Source organism: Pristiophorus japonicus, chromosome 32 (genome assembly GCF_044704955.1).
Source record: "Pristiophorus japonicus isolate sPriJap1 chromosome 32, sPriJap1.hap1, whole genome shotgun sequence".
Classification (NCBI taxonomy): Eukaryota; Metazoa; Chordata; class Chondrichthyes; family Pristiophoridae; genus Pristiophorus; species Pristiophorus japonicus.
Window position 1 is genome coordinate 3942661 of NC_092008.1, and position 22755 is coordinate 3965415.

The 22755-nt window shown below is 57.1% G+C and overlaps 1 protein-coding gene across 1 annotated transcript in view; it reads left to right on the forward strand.

Moving 5' to 3' along the window:
- The first annotated feature begins 8526 nt into the window (after positions 1-8526).
- Positions 8527-22755, forward strand: part of LOC139240504 (fibulin-2-like) — a 51541-nt gene continuing 37312 nt past the window's right edge. The window contains exons 1-2 of the mRNA XM_070869046.1: positions 8527-8692; positions 21023-21671. Of these exons, the coding sequence (XP_070725147.1) occupies positions 21038-21671 (634 nt within the window). The 5' untranslated portion in view covers positions 8527-8692; positions 21023-21037. The remainder of the gene's footprint in view (positions 8693-21022; positions 21672-22755) is intronic.

Consider the following 22755-nt stretch of genomic DNA (forward strand, 5'->3'; position numbering starts at 1 on the left):
TTAGGACACGGGGTCAGCGAGCACAGGGGGTGATGGGTGAGCGGGACTGGGTACAAGTTAGGACACGGGGCAGCAAGCACAGGGGGTGATGGGTGAGCGGGACTGGGTACGAGTTAGGACACGGGGTCAGTGAGCACAGTGGGTGATGGGTGAGCGGGACTCGGTGCGAGTTAGGACACGGGGTCAGCGAGCACAGGGGGTGATGGGTGAGCGGGACTGGGTACGAGTTAGGACACGGGGTCAGCGAGCACAGGGGGTGATGGGTGAGCGGGACTGGGTACAAGTTAGGACACGGGTCAGCGAGCACAGTGGGTGATGGGTGAGCGGGCCTGGGTACGAGTTAGGACACGGGGTCAGCGAGCACAGGGGGTGATGGGTGAGTGGGACTGGGTACGAGTTAGGACACGGGGTCAGCGAGCACAGGGGGTGATGGGTGAGCGGGACTGGGTACAAGTTAGGACACGGGGCAGCAAGCACAGGGGGTGATGGGTGAGCGGGACTGGGTACGAGTTAGGACACGGGGTCAGTGAGCACAGGGGGTGATGGGTGAGCGGGACTGTGTACGAGTTAGGACACGGGGTCAGTGAGCACAGTGGGTGATGGGTGAGCGGGACTCGGTGCGAGTTAGGACACGGGGTCAGCGAGCACAGGGGGTGATGGGTGAGCGGGACTGGGTACGAGTTAGGACACGGGGTCAGTGAGCACAGGGGGTGATGGGTGAGCGGGACTCGGTGTGAGTTAGGACACGGGGCAGCCAAGTTTTGGCTGATAAGTTTACGTAGTTATGGTGAGCGATAAGGGAGTCGAGGGTTATGGGGAGCGAGCGAGGAAGTGGAGCTGAGCCCATGATCAGATCAGCCGTGATATTGAATGGTGGAGCAGGCTCGAGGGACCGAATGGCCGACTCCTGCTCCTATTTCTTATGTGTCAAACTGTTTTTCAGCTGTCCCTTCAAGTTCTGAAGGAGTTAATCTTTTGATTTGGTTTCCAGTCATGCCCAACGTAATTTATAACCCACATCCTTTCAACTGGAAAAAGAACGAGATCTTCCAAAATTAATTTTCGGTGCTTTGGGGCATAATGTTTCTGCTGCTCGTTGCGGGATAAATGTGCTTTTTTTTTCAAATGTCAGGAATGTCTTACGCAGACCAGAGCTGGGGTTGTACTAAGTGAATAATGGATTCCTGATACTGAACATTTCGGTTCCAATCGCTCGCCCTCGCCTTCCCTCCCGCAGCTATTTTTTATTCTTATGGACCCATGTTCCCCTCGAGGTGAAGTATTACACTGCCTTGCAGTAGAATAAGTTTGTTCATCCAGTGTCCTCATCAAACACTCCCAGGGCAGGTACAGGGGGTTAGATACAGAGTAAAGTTCCCTCTACGCTGTCCCATCAAACACTCCTGGGGCAGGTACAGGGGGTTCGATACAGAGTAAAGCTCCCTCTACACTGTCCCATCAAACACTCCCAGGGCAGGTATAGCATGGGGTTCGATACACAGTAAAGCTCCCTCTACAGTGTCCCATCAAACACTCCCAGGGCAGGTATAGCATGGGGTTCGATACAGAGTAAAGCTCCCTCTACACTGTCCCATCAAACACTCCCAGGGCAGGTACAGGGGGTTAGATACAGAGTAAAGCTCCCTCTACACTGTCCCATCAAACACTCCCAGGGCAGGTACAGGGGGTTAGATACAGAGTAAAGTTCCCTCTACGCTGTCCCATCAAACACTCCTGGGGCAGGTACAGGGGGTTCGATACACAGTAAAGCTCCCTCTACACTGTCCCATCAAACACTCCCAGGGCAGGTATAGCATGGGGTTCGATACACAGTAAAGCTCCCTCTACAGTGTCCCATCAAACACTCCCAGGGCAGGTATAGCATGGGGTTCGATACAGAGTAAAGCTCCCTCTACACTGTCCCATCAAACACTCCCAGGGCAGGTACAGGGGGTTAGATACAGAGTAAAGTTCCCTCTACGCTGTCCCATCAAACACTCCTGGGGCAGGTACAGGGGGTTCGATACACAGTAAAGCTCCCTCTACACTGTCCCATCAAACACTCCCAGGGCAGGTATAGCATGGGGTTCGATACACAGTAAAGCTCCCTCTACACTGTCCCATCAAACACTCCCAGGGCAGGTATAGCATGGGGTTCGATACAGAGTAAAGCTCCCTCTACACTGTCCCATCAAACACTCCCAGGGCAGGTACAGGGGGTTAGATACAGAGTAAAGTTCCCTCTACGCTGTCCCATCAAACACTCCTGGGGCAGGTACAGGGGGTTCGATACACAGTAAAGCTCCCTCTACACTGTCCCATCAAACACTCCCAGGGCAGGTATAGCATGGGGTTCGATACACAGTAAAGCTCCCTCTACACTGTCCCATCAAACACTCCCAGGGCAGGTATAGCATGGGGTTCGATACAGAGTAAAGCTCCCTCTACACTGTCCCATCAAACACTCCCAGGGCAGGTACAGGGGGTTAGATACAGAGTAAAGCTCCCTCTACACTGTCCCATCAAACACTCCCAGGGCAGGTACTGCACGGGGTTAGATGCAGAGTAAAGGTCTCTTGACACTGTCTCCATCAAACACTCCCAGCGCAGGTACAGGGGGTTAGATACAGAGTAAAGCTCCCTCTACACTGTCCCATCAAACACTCCCAGGGCAGGTGTTCTGTATTTAACCCTTGGCAACCTGTATCACACCACCACCAGAGGGCATACTTGTTGGAGTCCTAAGGGATCCCTTGGGAGCACTGTATATAAGCAGGCCACCCACAAGGTACCTGCGCTCTGGAGTCTTAATAAAGGAGCTAAGGTCACACTTGCACATTGTACACAGTACTCAGTTTCATCCTTTCTTATGAGTGTACCAATTGGCGACGAGGTACCGAACAACCGCGCGAAAATGCAAAGAACTGTTGGTATCCTGGAGAAGTTCTCAGAAGGGGACGATTGGGAGGCCTTGGTGGAGAGACTCGACCAATACTTTGTGGCCAACGAGCTGGAAGGGGGCGAGAACGCTGCCAAACGAAGGGCGATCCTCCTCACCGTCTGTGGGGCGACAACCGACGGCCTCGTGAAGAATCTCCTAGCTCCGGCAAAACCAAATCCTATGCAGAATTGTGTACGCTGGTCCGGGAGCACCGAAATCCTAAGGAAAGCGTTTTGATGGCGAGGTATCGGTTCTACACGCGTCAACGGTCGGAGGGCCAGGAAGTGGCGAGCTACGTCGCCGAACTAAGGCGCCTCGCAGAACAGTGCGAGTTTGAGGGATTCCTGGAACAAATGCTGAGACTTTTTTGTGCTTGGCATTGGCCATGAAGTAATCCTTCGCAAACTATTGACTCTTGAAACATCAAATCTGAATAAAGCCATAATGATAGCCCAGGTGTTTATGTCCACCAACAATAACGCCAACCAAACCTCGCAGCATAAAGAGGTTTCAGCCAATACTGTGCACAAAGGAACGTCGTTTTCGAGCAGGAATATACATGGCAGAACATACACGCCGGCTGCTGCACGATCTCAGATGACCCAGAGTCCGCCATCAACCGTTAATGCGAGGCAGTTAACGCCTTGTTGACGTCGCGATCATCGAGCCCATCGGTGCCGCTTCAAGCACTTGTGCGCGCAACAGCTGCAGAACAACGGGACGCCTCCAGCGTATGTGCAGGCGAGCTGCAAACCCTGCAAACCGCCACGTTGCAGAGGAAGATCGACCCACAGCGGATCAGGCTGAACTCGAGCCGCGAACCGAGGAGGCAGAGGTGTACGGGGGTACACACCTTCACCACGAAATGTCCACCAGTAGTGTTAAAAGTTGAACTGAACGGAATTCCAGCATCCAAGGAACTGGACACGGGGTGCGAGTCAGTCCGTAATGAGTAAAAAGGCCTTCGACAGGCTGTGGTGCGACAAGGCACACGGGCCCAAGCTCGGCCCCATTCACACCAAGCTCAGAACGTACACCAAAGAACTGATCCCGGTAATTGGCAGTGCAGAGGTCAAAGTCTCCTCTGATGAAGCAGTGCACGAACTCCCACTCTGGATCGTGCCAGGGGATGGCCCCACACTTGTTCGGCAGAAGCTGGCTGGGAAAAATCCGCTGGAACTGGGACGAACGCTTTCGTCCGTCGACGACGCCTCATGTGCCCAGGTTCTGAACAGATTTCCATCGTTGTTCGAGCCAGGCATTGGCGGTTTCCGGGGGGAGGTGGTGGGGGCGAAAGTACAGATCCATTTGGTTCCCGGCACACGACCCATCCACCACAAGGCACGGGCGGTACCTTATATGATGCGAGAGAAAGTGGAAATTGAGCTGGACAGGCTGCAGCGAGAAGACATCATCGCGCCGGTGCAGTTCAACGAGTGGGCCAGTCCGATTGTGCCGGTACTCAAAGGTGACGGCACGGTCAGAATTTGTGGGGACTATAAAGTAACGATTAACCGTTTTTCGCTGCAGGATCAGTACCCGCTACCCAAGGCAGACGACCTATTTGTGACCCTGGCTGGAGGGAAGACGTTCACCAAGTTGGACCTGACCTCGGCCTACACGACGCAGGAGCTGGAGGAATCTTCGAACGGCCTCACCTGCATCAACGCGCACAAAAGTCTGTTCATCGATAACCGAAGCCCGTTGGGGATTCGGTCGGCCGCGGCAATTCTCCAACGGAACGTGGCGAGCCGGCTAAAGTCGGTTCCTCGCACCGTGGTTTTCCAGGACGACATACTGGTCACAGGTCGGGACACCGTCGAACGCTTGGAAGAATCTGCAAGAGGCTCTAAGTCGGCTAGACCGCGTGGGACTCGGGTTGAAACGCTCGCAGTGCGTTTTCCTGGCGCCAGAGGTCGCGTTCTTGGGAAGGAGAATGGCGGCAGACGGCATCAGACCCACCGACGCCAAGACGGAGGCCATCAAGAACGCGCCGCGGCCACAGAACGTGACGGAGCTGCGCTCGTTCCTGGGACTCCTTAACTACTTCGGTAATTTCCCACCCGGGTTAAGCACCTTGCTGGAACCCCTGCACGTGCTACTGCGCACGGGAATTCACAAGAGGCTGCCTTTGAGAAAGCCAGAAATCTGTTCTGTTCAAACAAACTGCTTGTTCTGTGTAACCCTTGTAAACGATTAGTGCTAGCTTGCGATGCGTCGTCAAACGGGATCGGGGGTGTGTTACAACAGGCTAACGAATCGGCAATTTTGCAACCGGTCGCTTATGCGTCCAGGAGTCTGTCCAAGGCCGAAAGGGCCCTATGGCATGATTGAAAAAGAGGCTCTGGCTAGCGTTTACGGGGTGAAAAAAAATGCGCCAGTCTTTGTTTGGTCTCAAGGTTGAGCTTGAAACTGACCACAAGCCGCTCGTATCGCTGTTCTCTGATAGCAAAGGGATTAATACCAATGCCTCTGCCCGCATCTCAGTCGGCTACCATTGCCCACCACCGGGGTGGAAATGGCACAGCCAGCGGACCTGCTCATGGCGATGGATGCATTCAAAAACGAAAAATCGCCCGTGACGGCCCGCCAGATCAGGACCTGGACCAGCCAGGATCCTTTACTGTCCCTGGTTTAAAAAAAAAACTGTGTGCTCTATGGGAGCTGGTCCAGCGTCCCAGCGGAGATGCAGGAAGAGATTAAGCCGTTCCACAGGCGCGAAGATGAAATGTCCTTGCTAGTGGACTGCCTTTTGTGGGGTAATCGCGTGGTCTTGCCCAAGAAAGCCTGAGAAACGTTCATCCATGATCTACACAGCACCCACCCAGGCATAGTAATGATGAAGGCCATAGCCAGATCCCATGTGTGGTGGCCTGGCATCGACTCAGGTTTAGAGTCACGCGTGCACCAGTGCAACACTTACTCTCAACTGAGCAATGCACCCAGAGAGGCATCGCTAAGTTTGTGGACTTGGCCCTCCAAACCATGGTCTAGGATCCACGTTGACTTTGCGGGCCCATTTCTAGGCAAAATGTTCTTGGGTGTCATGGATGCTTATTCAAAATGGATTGAATGTGTAATAATGTCTGTAAGCACGTCCACCACCATTGAAAGCCTACGAGCCATGTTTGCCACTCACGGCCTGCCTGATGTCCTAGTCAGCGACAATGGGCCGTGTTTCACCAGTGCTGAATTCAAGCAATTCATGAACCGCAACGGGATCAAGCACGTCACATCTGCCCCGTTCAAGCCCGCATCCAACAGCCAGGCAGAACGGGCAGTTCAGACCATCAAGCAAAGCTTGTAACGTGTGTCGGAAGGCTCCCTGCAGACCCAGTTGTCCCGAGTGCTGCTCAGCTACCGGACCAGACCCCACTCACTCACCGGGGTTCCCCCAGCCGAGCTGCTCATGAAAAGGGCGCTCAAAACAAGGGCTCGCTCTTGTTCACCCTGATCTCCGTGATCACGTCAAGGGCAGGCGATCTCCACGAAGTATGGACTGTGATCGCGCAAACTTGTCACGCGATGTTGAGGCCAATGATCCTGTGTTTGTGCTCAATTATGGACCTGGTCCCAAATGGCTCGCTGGCAGGGTTATAGCCAAAGAGGGGAGTAGGGTGTTTCAGGTCAAATTGGTCAATGGACTAACGTGCAGAAAGTGTTTGGACCAAATCAAATTGCGGTTCACTAACAGCTACGAGCAACCCGAAGAGGACACCACCAACTTTGACCTTCCAACACACATACACACACACACACACACAAGTGGCAACCGACATCATGGTTGGCCACGAAGCCGAACTCACCATCCCCAGGAGCCCAGCAAGGCCGGCTGCCCACCAGCCCAGCGAAGAACCAAACCCCTCAACTCACCCACACCTGCATTTGTACCGAGACGATCGACAAGGGAGCGAAAAGCCCTGTAAATAAGTGTGCTATTGACTTTACGAGGGAGTGATGTTATGTATTTAACCCTTGGTAGCCTGTATTACACCACCACCAGAGGGCCCACCTGTTGGAGTCCCAAGGGATCCCAGCATCCCTTGGGAGCACGGTATATAAGCAGGCCACCCATGAGTTACCTGCACTCTGGAGTCGAATTAAAGGAGCTGAGGTCACACTGACTCATTGCTTGCAGTAATTGGCACAGAGGCAGCAATTGGCATTTTGGCAACGTACATCGCCTTTAACACAAAATAAACATCCCGAGGCGATTCACAGGGTACCCAAAGAGTCATAAAATCTGACACCAAACCACATCGGCATATATCAGGGACAGGCGACCAAAGGCTGGGTCACCGAGGTCGGTTTTAAGGAGTGTCTTGAAGGAAGAGAGAGGCGGGAGAGGTTTAGGGAGGGAGTTCCAGAGCTTGGGGCCCCAGGCAACAGAAGGCACGGCCACCGATGGTGGAGCGACGGAAATCAGGGCTGCGCAAGAGGGCAGAATTGGAGGAGCGCAGAGATCTCGGGGGGGGGGGGGGGGGGGCTTGTAGGTTACAGAGATTGGGAGGGGTGTAGGAGGGATTTGAAGACAAGAATGAGAGGTTTTAAACGAGGCAGGCAGCAGGCACACTGACATGTCCCTCGAGAGAGGATTGTTGCAGGCAACTCAAATAGTTTTGGGAGCGTGTCCTAACAAGACGACACCTGGCCCCTAATAGAGGTGGGCGTGAGCAGAATCCCAGCCCGGTGCTCAACACTGCATTAGAGCAATGGGAGTTATTGCTCCCTGTAGGGCAGGTACAGCACGGGGTTAGATACAGAGTAAAGCTCCCTCTACACTGTCCCATCAAACACTCCCAGGGCAGGTACAGCACAGGGTTAGATACAGAGTAAAGCTCCCTCTACACTGTCCCATCAAACACTCCCAGGGCAGGTACAGGGGGTTAGATACAGAGTAAAGCTCCCTCTACACTGTCCCATCAAACACTCCCAGGGCAGGTACAGGGGGTTAGATACAGAGTAAAGCTCCCTCTACACTGTCCCATCAAACACTCCCAGGGCAGGTACAGCACGTGGTTAGATACAGAGTAAAGCTTCCTCTACACTGTCCCCATCAAACACTCCCAGGGCAGGTACAGCACGGGGTTAGATACAGAGTAAAGCTCCCTCTACACTGTCCCATCAAACACTCCCAGGGCAGGTCCAGGGGGTTAGATACAGAGTAAAGCTCCCTCTCCACTGTCCCATCAAACACTCCCAGGGCAGGTACAGGGGGTTAGATACAGAGTAAAGCTCCCTTTACACTGTCCCATCAAACACTCCCAGGGCAGGTACAGCACAGGGTTAGATACAGAGTAAAGCTCCCTCTACACTGTCCCATCACACACTCCCAGGGCAGGTACAGGGGGTTAGATACAGAGTAAAGCTCCCTCTACACTGTCCCCATCAAACACTCCCGGGGCAGGTACAGCACGGGGTTAGATACAGAGTAAAGCTCCCTCTACACTGTCCCCATCAAACACTCCCGGGGCAGGTACAGCACAGAGTTAAGCATCAAGTCTGAACCTGCAGAGAAGGGGTTAAGGCAGCTCTCCTCCCGGGGACGGAGGGGAAGGTGCTCGATCAGTGCAGACGGCGGATTGCTGGGAGCAGCAGCTTGAGATGCGTGGCCGTGCTGTTTGAGGATAGCTGCACGGATCGCCAGAGAGTGCTCCCCGGGGGAGATACGGGAGCAATGGGCTGACGGCAGAGCGGGGTAGCGAGGGAATGCTGGCCTGAGAAAGAACTCACAGGAATAAAACTTTGCAGGTAAGAACTACATTTGTGCGTGTGTGTGGGAAAAAAAATGTTGCTGGCTCTGTTTAGACCCGCAGGGATCTCGGCTGGTTTGGCCAAGCACCCGTAGATTAGCCAGGGAGCTCGGCATTTGTGAGTGAGCCAGCTGCTCATGACCCCTCACCTTCCTGCAAGTTAGGGTAACAGTACAGTGTGTGGGTACCTTTTTGGGTGGGGGCGCCTTGGTGTTCTCCGGCACAGCACCGTACTGTGTGTGAAGATGCATGCATTCGCGATGGTGTATCTCTTCAGGGGGCTGGGGAGAGTCTGTGTAATTTGTCCCGGCTTTCCAGGCTCGCGGGCGCGTGCCGGAGTGTCGGGGGCCAGAGAAACATCGAAAATAGGTGCAGGAGTAGGCTATTCGGCCCTTTGAGCCTGCACTGCCATTCAATAAGTTCATGGCTGATCATTCCCTCAGTACCCCTTTCCTGCTTTCTCTCCATACCCTTCGATCCCCTGAGCCGTGAGGGCCACATCTAACTCCCTGTTGAATATATCTAACGAACTGGGCCCCAACAACTCTCTGCGGCAGGGAATTCCACAGGTTCACCACTCTCTGAGTGAAGAAGTTTCTCCGCATCTCGGTCCTAAATGGCTTACCCCTTTACCCTGAGAATATGTCCGCTGGTTCTGTACTTCCCCGACATCGGGAAGTGTCACGGGATGCGTGACGCAGTGTCGCGTGACGGAGTGTCGCAGGGCGCGACAGTGTGTGACAGATTGTAGCGGGGCGTGACAGTGTATCAGATAACGGAGCAGTCCGTGCCAGCATTTGCAGCAAGACCTGGGCGACATTCAGGTTTGGGCTGATAAGCGGCAAGTAACATTCGCACCACACAAGTGCCAGGCAATGACCGTCTCCAACAAGCGAGAGTCTAACCACCGCCCCTTGACATTCACCAGCATTCCCATCGCCAAATCCCCCGCCATCAACATCCTGGGGGTCACCATTGACCAGAAACTTCACTGGACCAGACACATAAATACTGTGGCCACAAGAGCGGGTCAGAGGCTGGGTATTCTGCGGCCAGTGTCTCACCTCCTGAACTCCCCAAAGCCTCTCCACCATCTACAACCCACAAGTCAGGAGTGTGATGGAACACTCCCCACTTGCCTGGATGAGTTGCAGCTCCAACAACACTCGAGACGCTCGACACCATCCAGGACAAAGCAGCCCCGCTCGATGGACCACGCTCCCCACCACCTCCAACACTCACTCCCTCCACCACCTCCAACACTCACTCCCTCCACCACCGGCGCACCGTGGCTGCAGTGTGCACCGTCCACAAGATGCACCGCGGCAACTCGCCAAGGCTTCTTCGGCAGCACCTCCCGAACCCGCGGCCTCTACCCGCCTAGAAGGTCAAGGGCAGCAGGTCCATGGGAACACCACCACCTCCACGTTCCCCTCCCAGTCACACACACCGTCCCTCGACTTGGAAATATATCGGCCGTTCCTCCATCGTCGCTGGGTCCCAATCCTGGAACTCCCTCCCTAACAGCACTGTGGGAGCACCTTCACCACACGGACTGCAGCGGTTCAAGAAGGCGGCTCACCACCACCTTCTCAAGGGGCAGTTGGGGATGGGCAATAAACGCCGGCCTTGCCAGCGACGCCCACATCCCAGGAACAAATTGGAAGAATTCTGCACAGGAGGTTGGTCAACGGGAGAACGTTCTGAGGGGAATGTCTCTGATCAGGGGTCGGGAAAGGGTTTGAGCCCCCAGTGTGGACCTGTCTGCCACCTTCTCTCTCTGACAACCCACGCTCTCTGGCACTCGCTGTCTGCTTGTGCGGGAAATATCTCTGTGTGTGGCAACAACTCTGATTCCCTCAACTTTCTTCCAATTGGGATCTGTTGCCCCCCCCCGTGGCCTTCAGTTTTCAATCTCCTCGCTGCTTCGGATTATGTTCCAGAGACAGCCGATGGATAATTTGTGCACATCGTTTCCTTTGTGTTTGTATGTGAGTTTGTGTGAGTCCCGCATCGCGCTGTCAGAGGGGCGGTACTGAGGGAGTCCCACACCGCGCTGTCGGAGGGGCGGTACTGAGGGAGTCCCGCACCGCGCTGTCGGAGGGGCGGTACTGAGGGAGCGCCGCACTGTCGGAGGGGCGGTACTGAGGGAGCGCCGCACTGTTGGAGGGGCAGTACTGAGGGAGCGCCGCACTGTCGGAGGGGCAGTACTGAGGGAGCGCCGCACTGCGCTGTCGGAGGGGCAGTACTGAGGGAGTGCCGCACTGCGCTGTCGGAGGGGCGGTACTGAGGGAGCGCCGCACTGCGCTGTCGGAGGGGCGGTACTGAGGGAGCGCCGCACTGCGCTGTCGGAGGGGCGGTACTGAGGGAGCGCTGCACTGCGCTGTCGGAGGGGCGGTACTGAGGGAGTCCCATACTGCGCTGTCGGAGGGGCAGTACTGAGGGAATCCTGTACTACGCTGTCGGAGGGGCAGTACTGAGGGAGTCCTGTACTGCGCTGTCGGAGGGGCAGTACTGAGGGAGCGCCGCACTGCGCTGTCGGAGGGGCAGTACTGAGGGAGCGCCACACTGCGCTGTCGGAGGGGCAGTACTGAGGGAGCGCCGCACTGCGCTGTCGGAGGGGCAGTACTGAGGGAGTCCCATACTGCGCTGTCGGAGGGGCGGTTCTGAGGGAGTCCCATATTGCGCTGTCGGAGGGGCAGTACTGAGGGAGTCCCATATTGCGCTGTCGGAGGGGCAGTACTGAGGGAGCGCCGCACTGCGCTGTCGGAGGGGCGGTTCTGAGGGAGTCCCATATTGCGCTGTCGGAGGGGCAGTACTGAGGGAGCGCCGCACTGCGCTGTCGGAGGGGCAGTACTGAGGGAGTCCCGTACTGCGCTGTCGGAGGGGCGGTACTGAGGGAGTCCCGTACTGCGCTATCGGAGGGGCAGTACTGAGGGAGTCCCGTACTGCGCTGTCGGAGGGGCAGTACTGAGGGAGTCCCGTACTGCGCTGTCGGAGGGGCAGTACTGAGGGAGTGCCGCACTGCGCTGTCGGAGGGGCGGTACTGAGGGAGTGCCGCACTGTCGGAGGGGCGGTACTGAGGGAGCGCCGCACTGCGCTGTCGGAGGGGCGGTACTGAGGGAGTCCCGCACTGCGCTGTCGGAGGGGCGGTGGACAACATTGGCTATGAGCAGCTTTGGGGCGTCCGGAGGGAGTGAAAGTCGCTGTAGAAATGCAAGGCTCATCCGAAAGCACAACAGGTTAAAAATTACACAACTCACGAGACTGCACATGTGTGCGACATTCTCTGGGCAAGGTATAGAGGAACCAGATGTGACTAGGGTGGAGGGGGTGTGGGGAATATTGAGTGTAACAAACAAAACATTACTTCAGTCGGACAATAAAATAGAGATGAATGACTTCAAAGATAAGCCGATAACAGCCAGAGGGGAAGTTTTTATGGAAGCCTGTTCAGCAGACAGCCTGCTGCATACATACACGCCTCAACTATACCGCCCCTCCGACAGTGCGGCCCTCCCTCAGTACCGCCCCTCCGACAGTGCGGCGCTCCCTCAGTACCACCCCTCCGACAGTGTGGCGCTCCCTCAGTACCGCCCCTCCGACAGTGCGGGGCTCCCTCAGTACCGCCCCTCCGACAGTGCGGGGCTCCCTCAGTACCGCCCCTCCGACAGTGCGGCGCTCCTCAGTACTGCCCCTCCGACAGTGCGGCGCTCCCTCAGTACTGCCCCTCCGACAGTGCGGCCCTCCCTCAGTACTGCCCCTCCGACAGTGCGGCGCTCCCTCAGTACTGCCCCTCCGACAGTGCGGCGCTCCCTCAGTACTGCCCCTCCGACAGTGCGGCGCTCCCTCAGTACTGCCCCTCCGACAGTGTGGCGCTCCCTCAGTACTGCCCCTCCGACAGTGCGGGGCTCCCTCAGTACCGCCCCTCCGACAGTGCGGCACTCCCTCAGTACCGCCCCTCCGACAGTGCGGCGCTCCCTCAGTACCGCCCCTCCGACAGTGCGGCACTCCCTCAGTACCACCCCTCCGACAGTGCGGCGCTCCCTCAGTACTGCCCCTCCGACAGTGCGGCCCTCCCTCAGTACCGCCCCTCCGACAGCGCAGTGCGGGGCTCCCTCAGTACCGCCCCTCCGACAGCGCAGTGCGGTGCTCCCTCGGCACTGTTACTGGGGTTGTCGGCCTGGAGAGGGGTACGAGACCATGACCTGTGGAGCGGCAGCAGTTGACCAGAAACGGAGGAGAGCAGAGCTTGGCTGCTGCTCGCCGAAAGGAATCTTCACTTGGCAGTGGTGGAGGAGGTGGCTCTGCCTTGCAGAGGGGTGCCGACTAGGGCCTTTGCAAACACACATTACAGGCACACAGGCGATCGTAAGCTGTGCCAGATGTGACAGCCTGGTGTACAGCGCGTCTTACTGATTCGACACAACTCCCGGAGCGGAACGCTACTTCTGAACTTTCCATTAGTTCGGCTGCGAAGGAGCGATTGTGGCATAACTTGGATTCTTTACAGTCAGCCGGTAAGGTGTGGGATGATTGTTGAGTGGTGAAAGACTTGGCCAGATGTGGTGTCGCTCAGTATCGAGACGTGACTCTAAGCAGTGCCTCGAACGAGGGGACACTGCTCCTGATCATCGCAGGAATCGAGGAAGACTTGCTTCCACTCTTAACAGTGAGTCCTTAGGTGGCTGAACAGCCCAATACGGGGAACCACAGTCCCTGTCACAGGGTGGGACAGACAGTGGTTGAGGGAAGGGGAGGGTGGGACAGTTTTGCCGCACGCTCCTTCCGCTGCCTGCGCTTGGTTTCCGCACGCTCTCGGCGACGAGACTCGAGGTGCTCAGCGCCCCTCCCGGATGCACTCCCTCCACTTAGGGCGGACTGGTCTTTGGGCCCAGGGACTCCCAGGTGTCGGTGGGGATGTTGCACTTTATCAGGGAGGCTTTGAGGGTGGTCCCTTGTAACGTTTCCTCTGCCCACCTTTGGCTCGTTTGCCCGTGAAGGAGTTCCGAGTAGAGCGCTTGCTTTGGGAGTCTCGTGTCTGGGGCATGCGGACAATGTGGCCCTGCCCAGCGGAGCTGGTCGAGTGTGGTCAGTGCTTCGATGCTGGGGATGTTGGGCCTGGTCGAGGACGCTAACGTTGGTGCGTCTGTCCTCCCGGGGGATTTGCAGGATCTTGCGGAGACAGCGTTGGTGGTATTTCTCCAGCGACTTGAGGTGTCTGCTGTACACGGTCCGTGTCTCTGAGCCATACAGGAGGGCGGGTATCACTACAGCCCTGTAGACCATGAGCTTGGTGGTAGATTTGAGGGCCTGATCTTCGAACACTCTTTTCCTCAGGCGGCCGAAGGCTGCACTGGCGCACTGGAGGCGGTGTTGGACCTCTGCATCAATGTCTGTGTCTGTGCGATTCTCCTGCACGGTGACGGGATGCGAGTCTGTGTCTGTGTGAGATTGGTCTCCGGCTTACTGTGCTAATTGCCAAGTGCCGCAGTACAGCGGGACCTGGGGGTACTTGTGCATGAAACACAAAAGGTTAGTATGCAGGTACAGCAAGTGATCAGGAAGGCCAATGGTATTTTGGCCTTTATTGCAAAGGGGACGGAGTATAAAGGTTACTGCACAAGATAAAAGTTCACGGGGTTGGGGGTAATATATTAGCATGGATAGAGGATTGGCTAACGAACAGAGAACAGAGAGTCGGGATAAATGGTTCATTCTCTGGTTGGCAATCAGTAACTAGTGGGGTGCCGCAGGGATCAGTGCTGGGCCCCCAACTATTTACAATCTATATTAACGACTTGGAAGAAGGGACTGAGTGTAACGTAGCCAAGTTTGCTGACGATACAAAGATGGGAGGAAAAGCAATGTGTGAGGAGGACACAAAAAATCTGCAAAAGGTCATAGACAGGCTCAGTGAGTGGGCAAACATTTGTCAGATGGAGTATAATGCGGGAAAGTGTGAGGTCATGCACTTAGGCAAAAAAAAATCAAAGAGCAAGTTATTATTTAAATGGAGAAAGATTGCAAAGTGCCGCAGTACAGCGGGACCTGGGGGTACTTGTGCATGAAACACAAAAGGTTAGTATGCAGGTACAGCAAGTGATCAGGAAGGCCAATGGTATCTTGGCCTTTATTGTAAAGGGGATGGAGTATAAAAGCAGGGAAGTCTTGCTCCAGTTATACAGGGTATTGGTGAGGCCACACCTGGAGTACTGCGTGCAGTTTTGGTTTCCATATTCACGAAAGGATATACTTGCTTTGGAGGCAGTTCAGAGAAGGTTCACTTGGTTGATTCCGGGGATGAGGGGGTTGACTTATGAGGAAAGGTTGAGGAGGTTGGGCCTCTACTCATTGGAATTCAGAAGAATGAGAGGTGATCTTATCGAAACGTATAAGATTATGAGGGGGGCTCGACAAGGTGGATGCAGAGAGGATGTTCCCACTGATGGGGGAGACTAGAACTAGGGGGCATGGTCTTAGAATAAGGGGCCGCCCATTTAAAACTGAGATGAGGAGGAATTTCTTCTCTCTGAGGGTCGTAAATCTGTGGAATTCGCTGCCTCAGAGAGCTGTGGAAGCCGGGACATTGAATAAATTTAAGACAGAGATAGACAGTTTCTTAACCGATAAGGGGGCGGGCAGGGAAGTGGAGCTGAGTCCATGATCGGATCAGCCATGATCGTATTAAATGGCGGAGCAGGCTCGAGGGGCCGAATGGCTGACTCCTGCTCCTGTTTCTGATGTTTACTGACATTCCAGGCCTGTGCTGAGCTGCTGCATGTCAAGCGACACGATTATCTGGCCAACTGCTCTCACTGCGTGTCTGCACATGCACTCCGCGCTGTGCTTGTCCTGAACACAAGGAATGTTCCTTGCTCCCGTGGCTGGAGCTATTGTGAGAGGCGAATTCCGTGCGCCTTTCTGTCTCCGCAAGGCAGCTTGAGCAAATATGCGAAACTCTCGGACTCACCTGCAAGGCAGTCGGTGCAATGAGTACTGGTTTTATTTTTCCCCTGGCATCGGGACCCCCCTGCACCCCACCGGTGCCCTGAGTGAGCGATTCGACAAAACCGGCCTGTAACCCAGGCTCTCGGGAGTGGGGAAGGAGGAGGAGGGGAAAGTTCCCAAATCCGTACGGAATTAGCCTCCTGGGGGCGCCGTCCACCCTCCCCAGCCTCGCCCCCCCCCCCCCCACCCCGCGAGGTTTGATCCTCGGCCGGCGCGCATCGACCGGGCTATTCGACTGGGTAGGCCGTCATTGATCCGCAACCATTGTCCGCAGGCCCTTCCCGGCTGGAGTTTTTTAACGGGGTCGTGAGCACGTCACCACCGCAGACGTTACACCGATCTGCTACAAGAGACAGGGGTTTGCCAGATGCTGGTTTCAGAGGGATTGAAGAGGCGCTTTTGTGCAGAAATACCCCGGGGGCGGGCAGGCCCTGACTCTCCCAAACCCTCTCCACCATCTACAAGGCGCAAGTCAGGAGTGTGATGTAATACTGCGCTGTCGGAGGGGCAGTACTGAGGGAGCCCCGCACTGTCGGAGGGGCAGTACTGAGGGAGCGCCGCACTGTTGGAGGGGCAGTACTGAGGGAGCCCCGCACTGTCGGAGGGGCGGTACTGAGGGAGTGCCGCACTGTCGGAGGGGCGGTACTGAGGGAGCGCCGCACTGTCGGAGGGGCGGTACTGAGGGAGCGCCGCACTGTTGGAGGGGCAGTACTGAGGGAGCCCCGCACTGTCGGAGGGGCGGTACTGAGGGAACGCCGCACTGTCGGAGGGACAGTACTGAGGGAGCCCCGCACTGTTGGAGAGGCAGTACTGAGGGAGCACCGCACTGTCGGAGGGACAGTACTGAGGGAGCCCCGCACTGTCGTAGGGGCAGTACTGAGGGAGCACCGCACTGTCGGTGGGGTGGTACTGAGGGAGCCCCGTACTGTCGGAGGGGCGGTACTGAGGGAGCCCCGCACTGTCGGAGGGGCGGTACCGAGAGAGCCCCGCACTGTCGGAGGGGCGGTACTGAGGGAGCCCCGCACTGTCGGAAGGGCGGTACTGAGGGAGCACCGCACTTGGTGTATGGTGCATGGTGAGGCCACACCTGGAGTACTGCGTGCAGTTTTGGTCGCCGTAATTAAAGAAGGATATACTTGCATTGGAGGCAGTTCGGAGAAGGTTCACTCGGTTGATTCCGGGGATGAGGGGGTTGACTTATGAGGAAAGGTTGAGCAGGTTGGGCCTCTACTCATTGGAATTCAGAAGAATGAGAGGTGATCTTATCGAAACGTATCAGAGTCTGAGGGGGCTGGACAGGGTGGATGCAGAGAGGATGTTTCCCCCTCGTGGGGGGAATCTAGAACTAGGGGGCACATAGTCTCAGAATAAGGGGCCGCCCATTTAAGACGGAGATGAGGAGGAATTTCTTCTGGTGAATCTGTGGAATTCTCTGCCCCAGAGAGCTGTGGGGGGCTGGGTCATTGAATATATTTAAGGTGGAGATAGACAGATTGTTGAGCGATAAGGGAGTGAAGGGGCGGGCGGGGAAATGGAGCTGGGTCCATGATCGGATCAGCCGTGATGGTATTAAATGGCGGAGCAGGCTCGAGGGGCCGAATGGCCGGCTCCTGCTCCTATATCTGATGTTCTTATGTTCCTGAGGCCTTGATGGCCGTGCCTTGGGTGAAACAATCCCGGTGGAACCCCACAGGCAGGGCAAGGTGCAGCGAAGGTTGTGGTTTGCCCAGTAGCAGATCGGTGAGGAAATCGACTCATTGCTTCTAATCGAGACCAGATTTCAGGAAACTTTATCTGAGAATCGCTCCTTTGTACCTGGTCCAGCTCCTCATCCATTCAACTGCTTTATTTCCACGCGGACGGCCCGAAGCAGTTGCGATACCACTCGGCGTGAACCCAGTCTCGTCAGAACATCGGGAATAGGAGCAGGAGTCAACCATACGGCCCCTCGAGCCTGCTCTGCATTGTCGGAGGGGCGGTACTGAGGGAGTGCTGCACTGTCGGAGGGGCGGTACTGAGGGAGTGCCGCACTGTCGGAGGGGCGGTACTGAGGGAGTGCCGCACTGTCGGAGGGGCGGTACTGAGGGAGTGCCGCACTGTCGGAGGGGCGGTACTGAGGGAGTGCCGCACTGTCGGAGGGGCGGTACTGAGGGAGCGCCGCACTGTCGGAGGGGCGGTACTGAGGGAGTGCCGCACTGTCGGAGGGGCGGTACTGAGGGAGTGCCGCACTGTCGGAGGGGCGGTACTGAGGGAGTGCCGCACTGTCGGAGGGGCGGTACTGAGGGAGTGCCGCACTGTCGGAGGGGCGGTACTGAGGGAGTGCCGCACTGTCGGAGGGGCGGTACTGAGGGAGCGCCGCACTGTCGGAGGGGCGGTACTGAGGGAGTGCTGCACTGTCGGAGGGGCAGTACTGAGGGAGCGCCGCACTGTCGGAGGGGCGGTACTGAGGGAGCGCCGCACTGTCGGAGGGGCGGTACTGAGGGAGTGCCGCACTGTCGGAGGTGCCGTATTTCGGGATGAGACGTTAAACCGAGGCCCCGTCTGCCCTCTCGGGCGGATGTAAAAGATCCCGGGGCCACTATTGGAAGAAGAGCAGGGGGAGTTCTCCCCGGTGTCCTGGGGCCAATATTTATCCCTCGACCAACATCACTAAAACAGACGATCCGGGTCATTATCACATCGCTGTGTGTGGGAGCTTGCTGTGCGCAAATTGGCGTTTCCCACAATACAACAGTGAGCGCACTTCAAAACAAAGTGCTTCATTGGCTGTGAAGCCCCTTGGGACAAGATACCCTGTCGCAGATACATGACGGTGAAAGACAGTGAGATATATAAACTCTGTAATTACATTAATCTGGGACGATACACATGCCCTGTAAGATTCTGAGGGGGGCTGGACAGGGTAGATGCAGAGAGGATGTTTCCCCCTCGTGGGGGGAATCTAGAACTAGGGGGCACATAGTCTCAGAATAAGGGGTCGCCCATTTAGGACGGGAGATGAGGAGGAATTTCTTCCGGTGAATCTGTGGAATTCTCTGCCCCAGAGAGCTGTGGGGGCTGGGTCACTGAATATATTTAAGGTGGAGATAGACAGATTGTTGAGCGATAAGGGAGTGAAGGGGCGGGCGGGGAAGTGGAGCTGAGTCCATGATCGGATCAGCCGCGATCGTATTGAATGGCGGAGCAGGCTCGAGGGGCCGAATGGCCGGCTCCTGCTCCTGTTTCTTGCGTTCTTGTGTTGCGGTGAGATTAACCGATTCCCGCGTTCTCTCCCAGTGAGGCGATCCCCTCGGCCTCTCCCAGTTAGTCCTGTGATGGTGGCTGACACGCTTTGAGAGGGGCGTCTCACACACATGATCTCAATCACGCGCTCACCCAGCCAAACTGCTCTGAGAGGCCAGCATCTGTCGCTAATGGGAAGCATCCTGCCCCAGTCCGTCTGCGGAGTTAACCCTTCGCCAGGAGCCGAGCGCCTGCTTTTTCCACGCCAGAGTTCCGTCGGGCTTTCCCCAGCATCCAACCCCCTCTCTCGGTCGCCAAAAACCTGCGTTTATGTCGTGCCTTTAATGGGAGTGAGACGCCCCCAAGCAATTAGCGAACAGAATTTGGCACCAACCAGCAGAAGGAGATATTCTGGACAGGCGACCGAAAGCTGGGTCACAGAGCTGGGTTTTGAGGAGCGCCTGAAAAGGGAGGAGAGAGAGGCGGAGAGGTTTAGGGAGGGAGCTCCAGAGCTTGGGGCCCCAGGCAACAGAAGGCACGGCCACCGATGGTGGAGCGATTATAATCAGGGATGCTCAGGAGGGCAGAATTAGAGGAGCGCAGAGATCTCGGGGGGGGGGTTGTGGGGCTGGAGGAGATTACAGAGATAGGGAGGGGCATAGAGGCTGGAGGGGGTTACAGAGGTAGGGAGGGGTTTAGGGGCTGGAGGAGGTTTCAGAGATAGGGAGGGGTGTAGGGGCTGGAGGAGGTTACAGAGATAGGGAGGGGTGTAGGGGCTGGAGGAGGTTTCAGAGATAGGGAGGGGTGTAGGGGCTGGAGGAGGTTACAGAGATAGGGAGGGGTGTAGGGGCTGGAGGAGGTTACAGAGATAGGGAGGGGTGTAGGGGCTGGAGGAGGTTACAGAGATAGGGAGGGGTATAGAGGCTGGAGGAGGTTACAAAGATAGGGAGGGGTGTCGGGACTGGAGGATGTTACAGAGATAGGGAGTGCTGTAGGAGCTGGAGGAGGTTACAGAGATAGGGAGGGTTGTAGGGACTGGAGGAGGTTACAGAGATAGGGAGGGGTGTAGGGGGCCATGGAGGGATCTGTAAACAAGGATGAGAAAGCAAGCACAGGGGGTGATGGGTGAGCGGGACTCGGTGCGAGTTAGGACACGGGGCAGTCGAGTTTTGGATCACCTCTAGTTTACGTCGGGTAGAATGTAGGAGGCCAGCCAGGAGTGCAGCGCGTTGGAACAGTCAAGTCTGGAGGTAACAGAGGCACGGATGAGGGCTTCAGCAGGGTACCTGCCCTGGGAGTGTTTGATGGGACAGTGTAGAGGGAGCTTTACTCTGTATCTAACCCCCTGTACCTGCCCTGGGAGTGTTTGATGGGACAGTGTAGAGGGAGCTTTACTCTGTATCTAACCCCCTGTACCTGCCCTGGGAGTGTTTGATGGGACAGTGTAGAGGGAGCTTTACTCTGCATCTAACCCCCTGTACCTGCCCTGGGAGTGTTTGATGGGACAGTGTAGAGGGAGCTTTACTCTGTATCTAACCCTGTGCTGTACCTGCCCTGGGAGTGTTTGATGGGACAGTGTAGAGGGAGCTTTACTCTGTATCTAACCCCTTGCACCTGCCCTGGGAGTGTTTGATGGGGACAGTGTAGAGGGAGCTTTACTCTGTATCTAACCCCCTGTACCTGCCCTGGGAGTGTTTGATGGGGACAGTGTAGAGGGAGCTTTATTCTGTATCTAACCCCCTGTACCTGCCCTGGGAGTGTTTGATGGGACAGTGTAGAGGGAGCTTTACTCTCTATGTAACCCTGTGATATATATTCTCTACATCACAACATGTACTTACAAGATGGATCCGAACACAGGAACATCTCGGGTCACCTGTATTGTATTTACAGCAATGGCTGCAGTACAACACTCATCCAGTAGTTGGAGCAGCAGCCCACTAGGTGGCGCTATAGATTGCACTTCTCCCTCCTTAATGAAGAAGTAATTGCAACAAACACTCATCGCACGTAACGTGCCGTGGGGAGCGTTTGAGGGGGGGGGGGGAAGGTGTCGAGCGAGCTTCACTCTGACGGTTTCTTTCTATGCCCGCAGGTGCGCCCCCGCGTCATGGCCGGGCGGAGGGGGAGAGGCGCCGCCGGGATCTTGCTGTGCGCTGCCGCCGGCCTGCTGCTGGCGTCGGGCGTGGCCGGCCAGCGGGACTGCACGGGGGTGGAGTGCCCGCCGCTGGAGAACTGCATCGAGGAGACGCTGGAGGCGGGCGCCTGCTGTGCCACTTGCGAGCGGGCCGGCTGCCTGTGCCAGGGTTACGAGTACTACGACTGCCTCAACGCCGGGCACCGGGGCGGCAAGGTGCCGGCCGGCGAGAGCTACTACGTGGACCACGGCAGCACCGAGTGCAAGTGCCCCGAGGGGGGAGGCCAGATTGGCTGCAGCTTCATCCCCTGCCCCCAGCTGCCCGCCAACTGCGTGCGCTCCTTCCGCCCGCAGGACGGCTGCCCCCAGTGCGCGAGGCTGGGCTGCCTGAGCGGCGGGCACACCTACCCGGCTGGCCACACCTTCCGGGCCGAGCCCTGCACCGTCTGCCGCTGCCTGAGCTCGGGGGCCCTCAGCTGCTCCCCCGCCCCCGGCTGCCCGGCACAGACCCGCACCGCCAGTCCCGTGCCCGCCGAGCGCAGGGAGGCGCCCGCCGAGGGCCAGGGGCGGGAGGGGAGGGCAGAGGGCGGCGACGGCGGCAAGAGAGGTGAGTGGGGTGAGGAGTGGGGAAAAGGGGGGAAGAGGGAGGAGGGGGAGGAAGGGGAGGGAGGGAATAGAAGGGGAAGGGAGGGGGCTGGGGAGGTGGAGGGGAAGGGAGGAGGAGGAGGGTTTGGAGGGGTGGAAGGGAAGGGAGGAGAGGAGGGTTTGGAGGGGGAGGGGAAGGGAGGAGAGGAGGGTTTGGAGGGGGAGGGGAAGGGAGGAGAGGAGGGTTTGGAGGTGGAGGGGAAGGGACGAGAGGAGGGTTTGGAGGGGAGGGGAAGGGAGGAGAGGAGGGTTTGGAGGTGGAGGGGAAGGGAGGAGAGGAGGGTTTGGAGATGGAGGGGCAGGGAGGAGAGGAGGGTTTGCAGGGGGAGGGGAAGGGAGGAGGGGGAGGGAGGAGGAGGAGGGTTTGCAGAGGGAGGGGAAGGGAGGAGAGGAGGGTTTGGAGGGGGAGGGGAAGGGAGGAGGGGGAGGGTTTAGAGGGGGAAGGGAAGGGAGGAAAAGAGGGTTTGGAGGAGGAGGGGAAGGGAGGATAGGAGGGTTTGGAGGGGCAGGGCAAGGGTGAGGAGGAGGGTTTGGAGGGGGAGGGCAAGGGAGGAGAGGAGGGTTTGGAGGGGAAGGGAGGAGAGGAGGGTTTGGAGGGGGAGGGGAAGGGAGGAGAGGAGGGTTTGGAGGGGGAAGGGAGGAGAGGAGGATTTGGAGGGGGAAAGGATTGGAGGAGAGAAGGGTTTGGAGGAGGAGGGGAAGGGATGAGAGGAGGGTTTGGAGGGGGAGGGGAAGGGAGGAGAGGAGGGTTTGGAGGGGGAAGGGAAGGGAGGAGGAGGGTGGGGAGGGGGAGGGGAGGGCAGCGATGGCAAGGGAGGTGAGTGGGGTGAGGAGGGGGGTGGGGAGGAAGGAGAGGAGGGTTTGGAGGTGGAGGGAAAGGGAGGAAAGGAGGGTTTGGAGGGGGAGGGGAAGGGAGGAGAGGAGGGTTTGGAGGGGAGGGGAAGGGAGGAGAGGAGGGTTTGGAGGGGGAGGGAAAGGGAGGAAAGGAGGGTTTGGAGGGGGAGGGGAAGGGAGGAGGAGGAGGGAGGGGATGGGGAGGGGAAGGG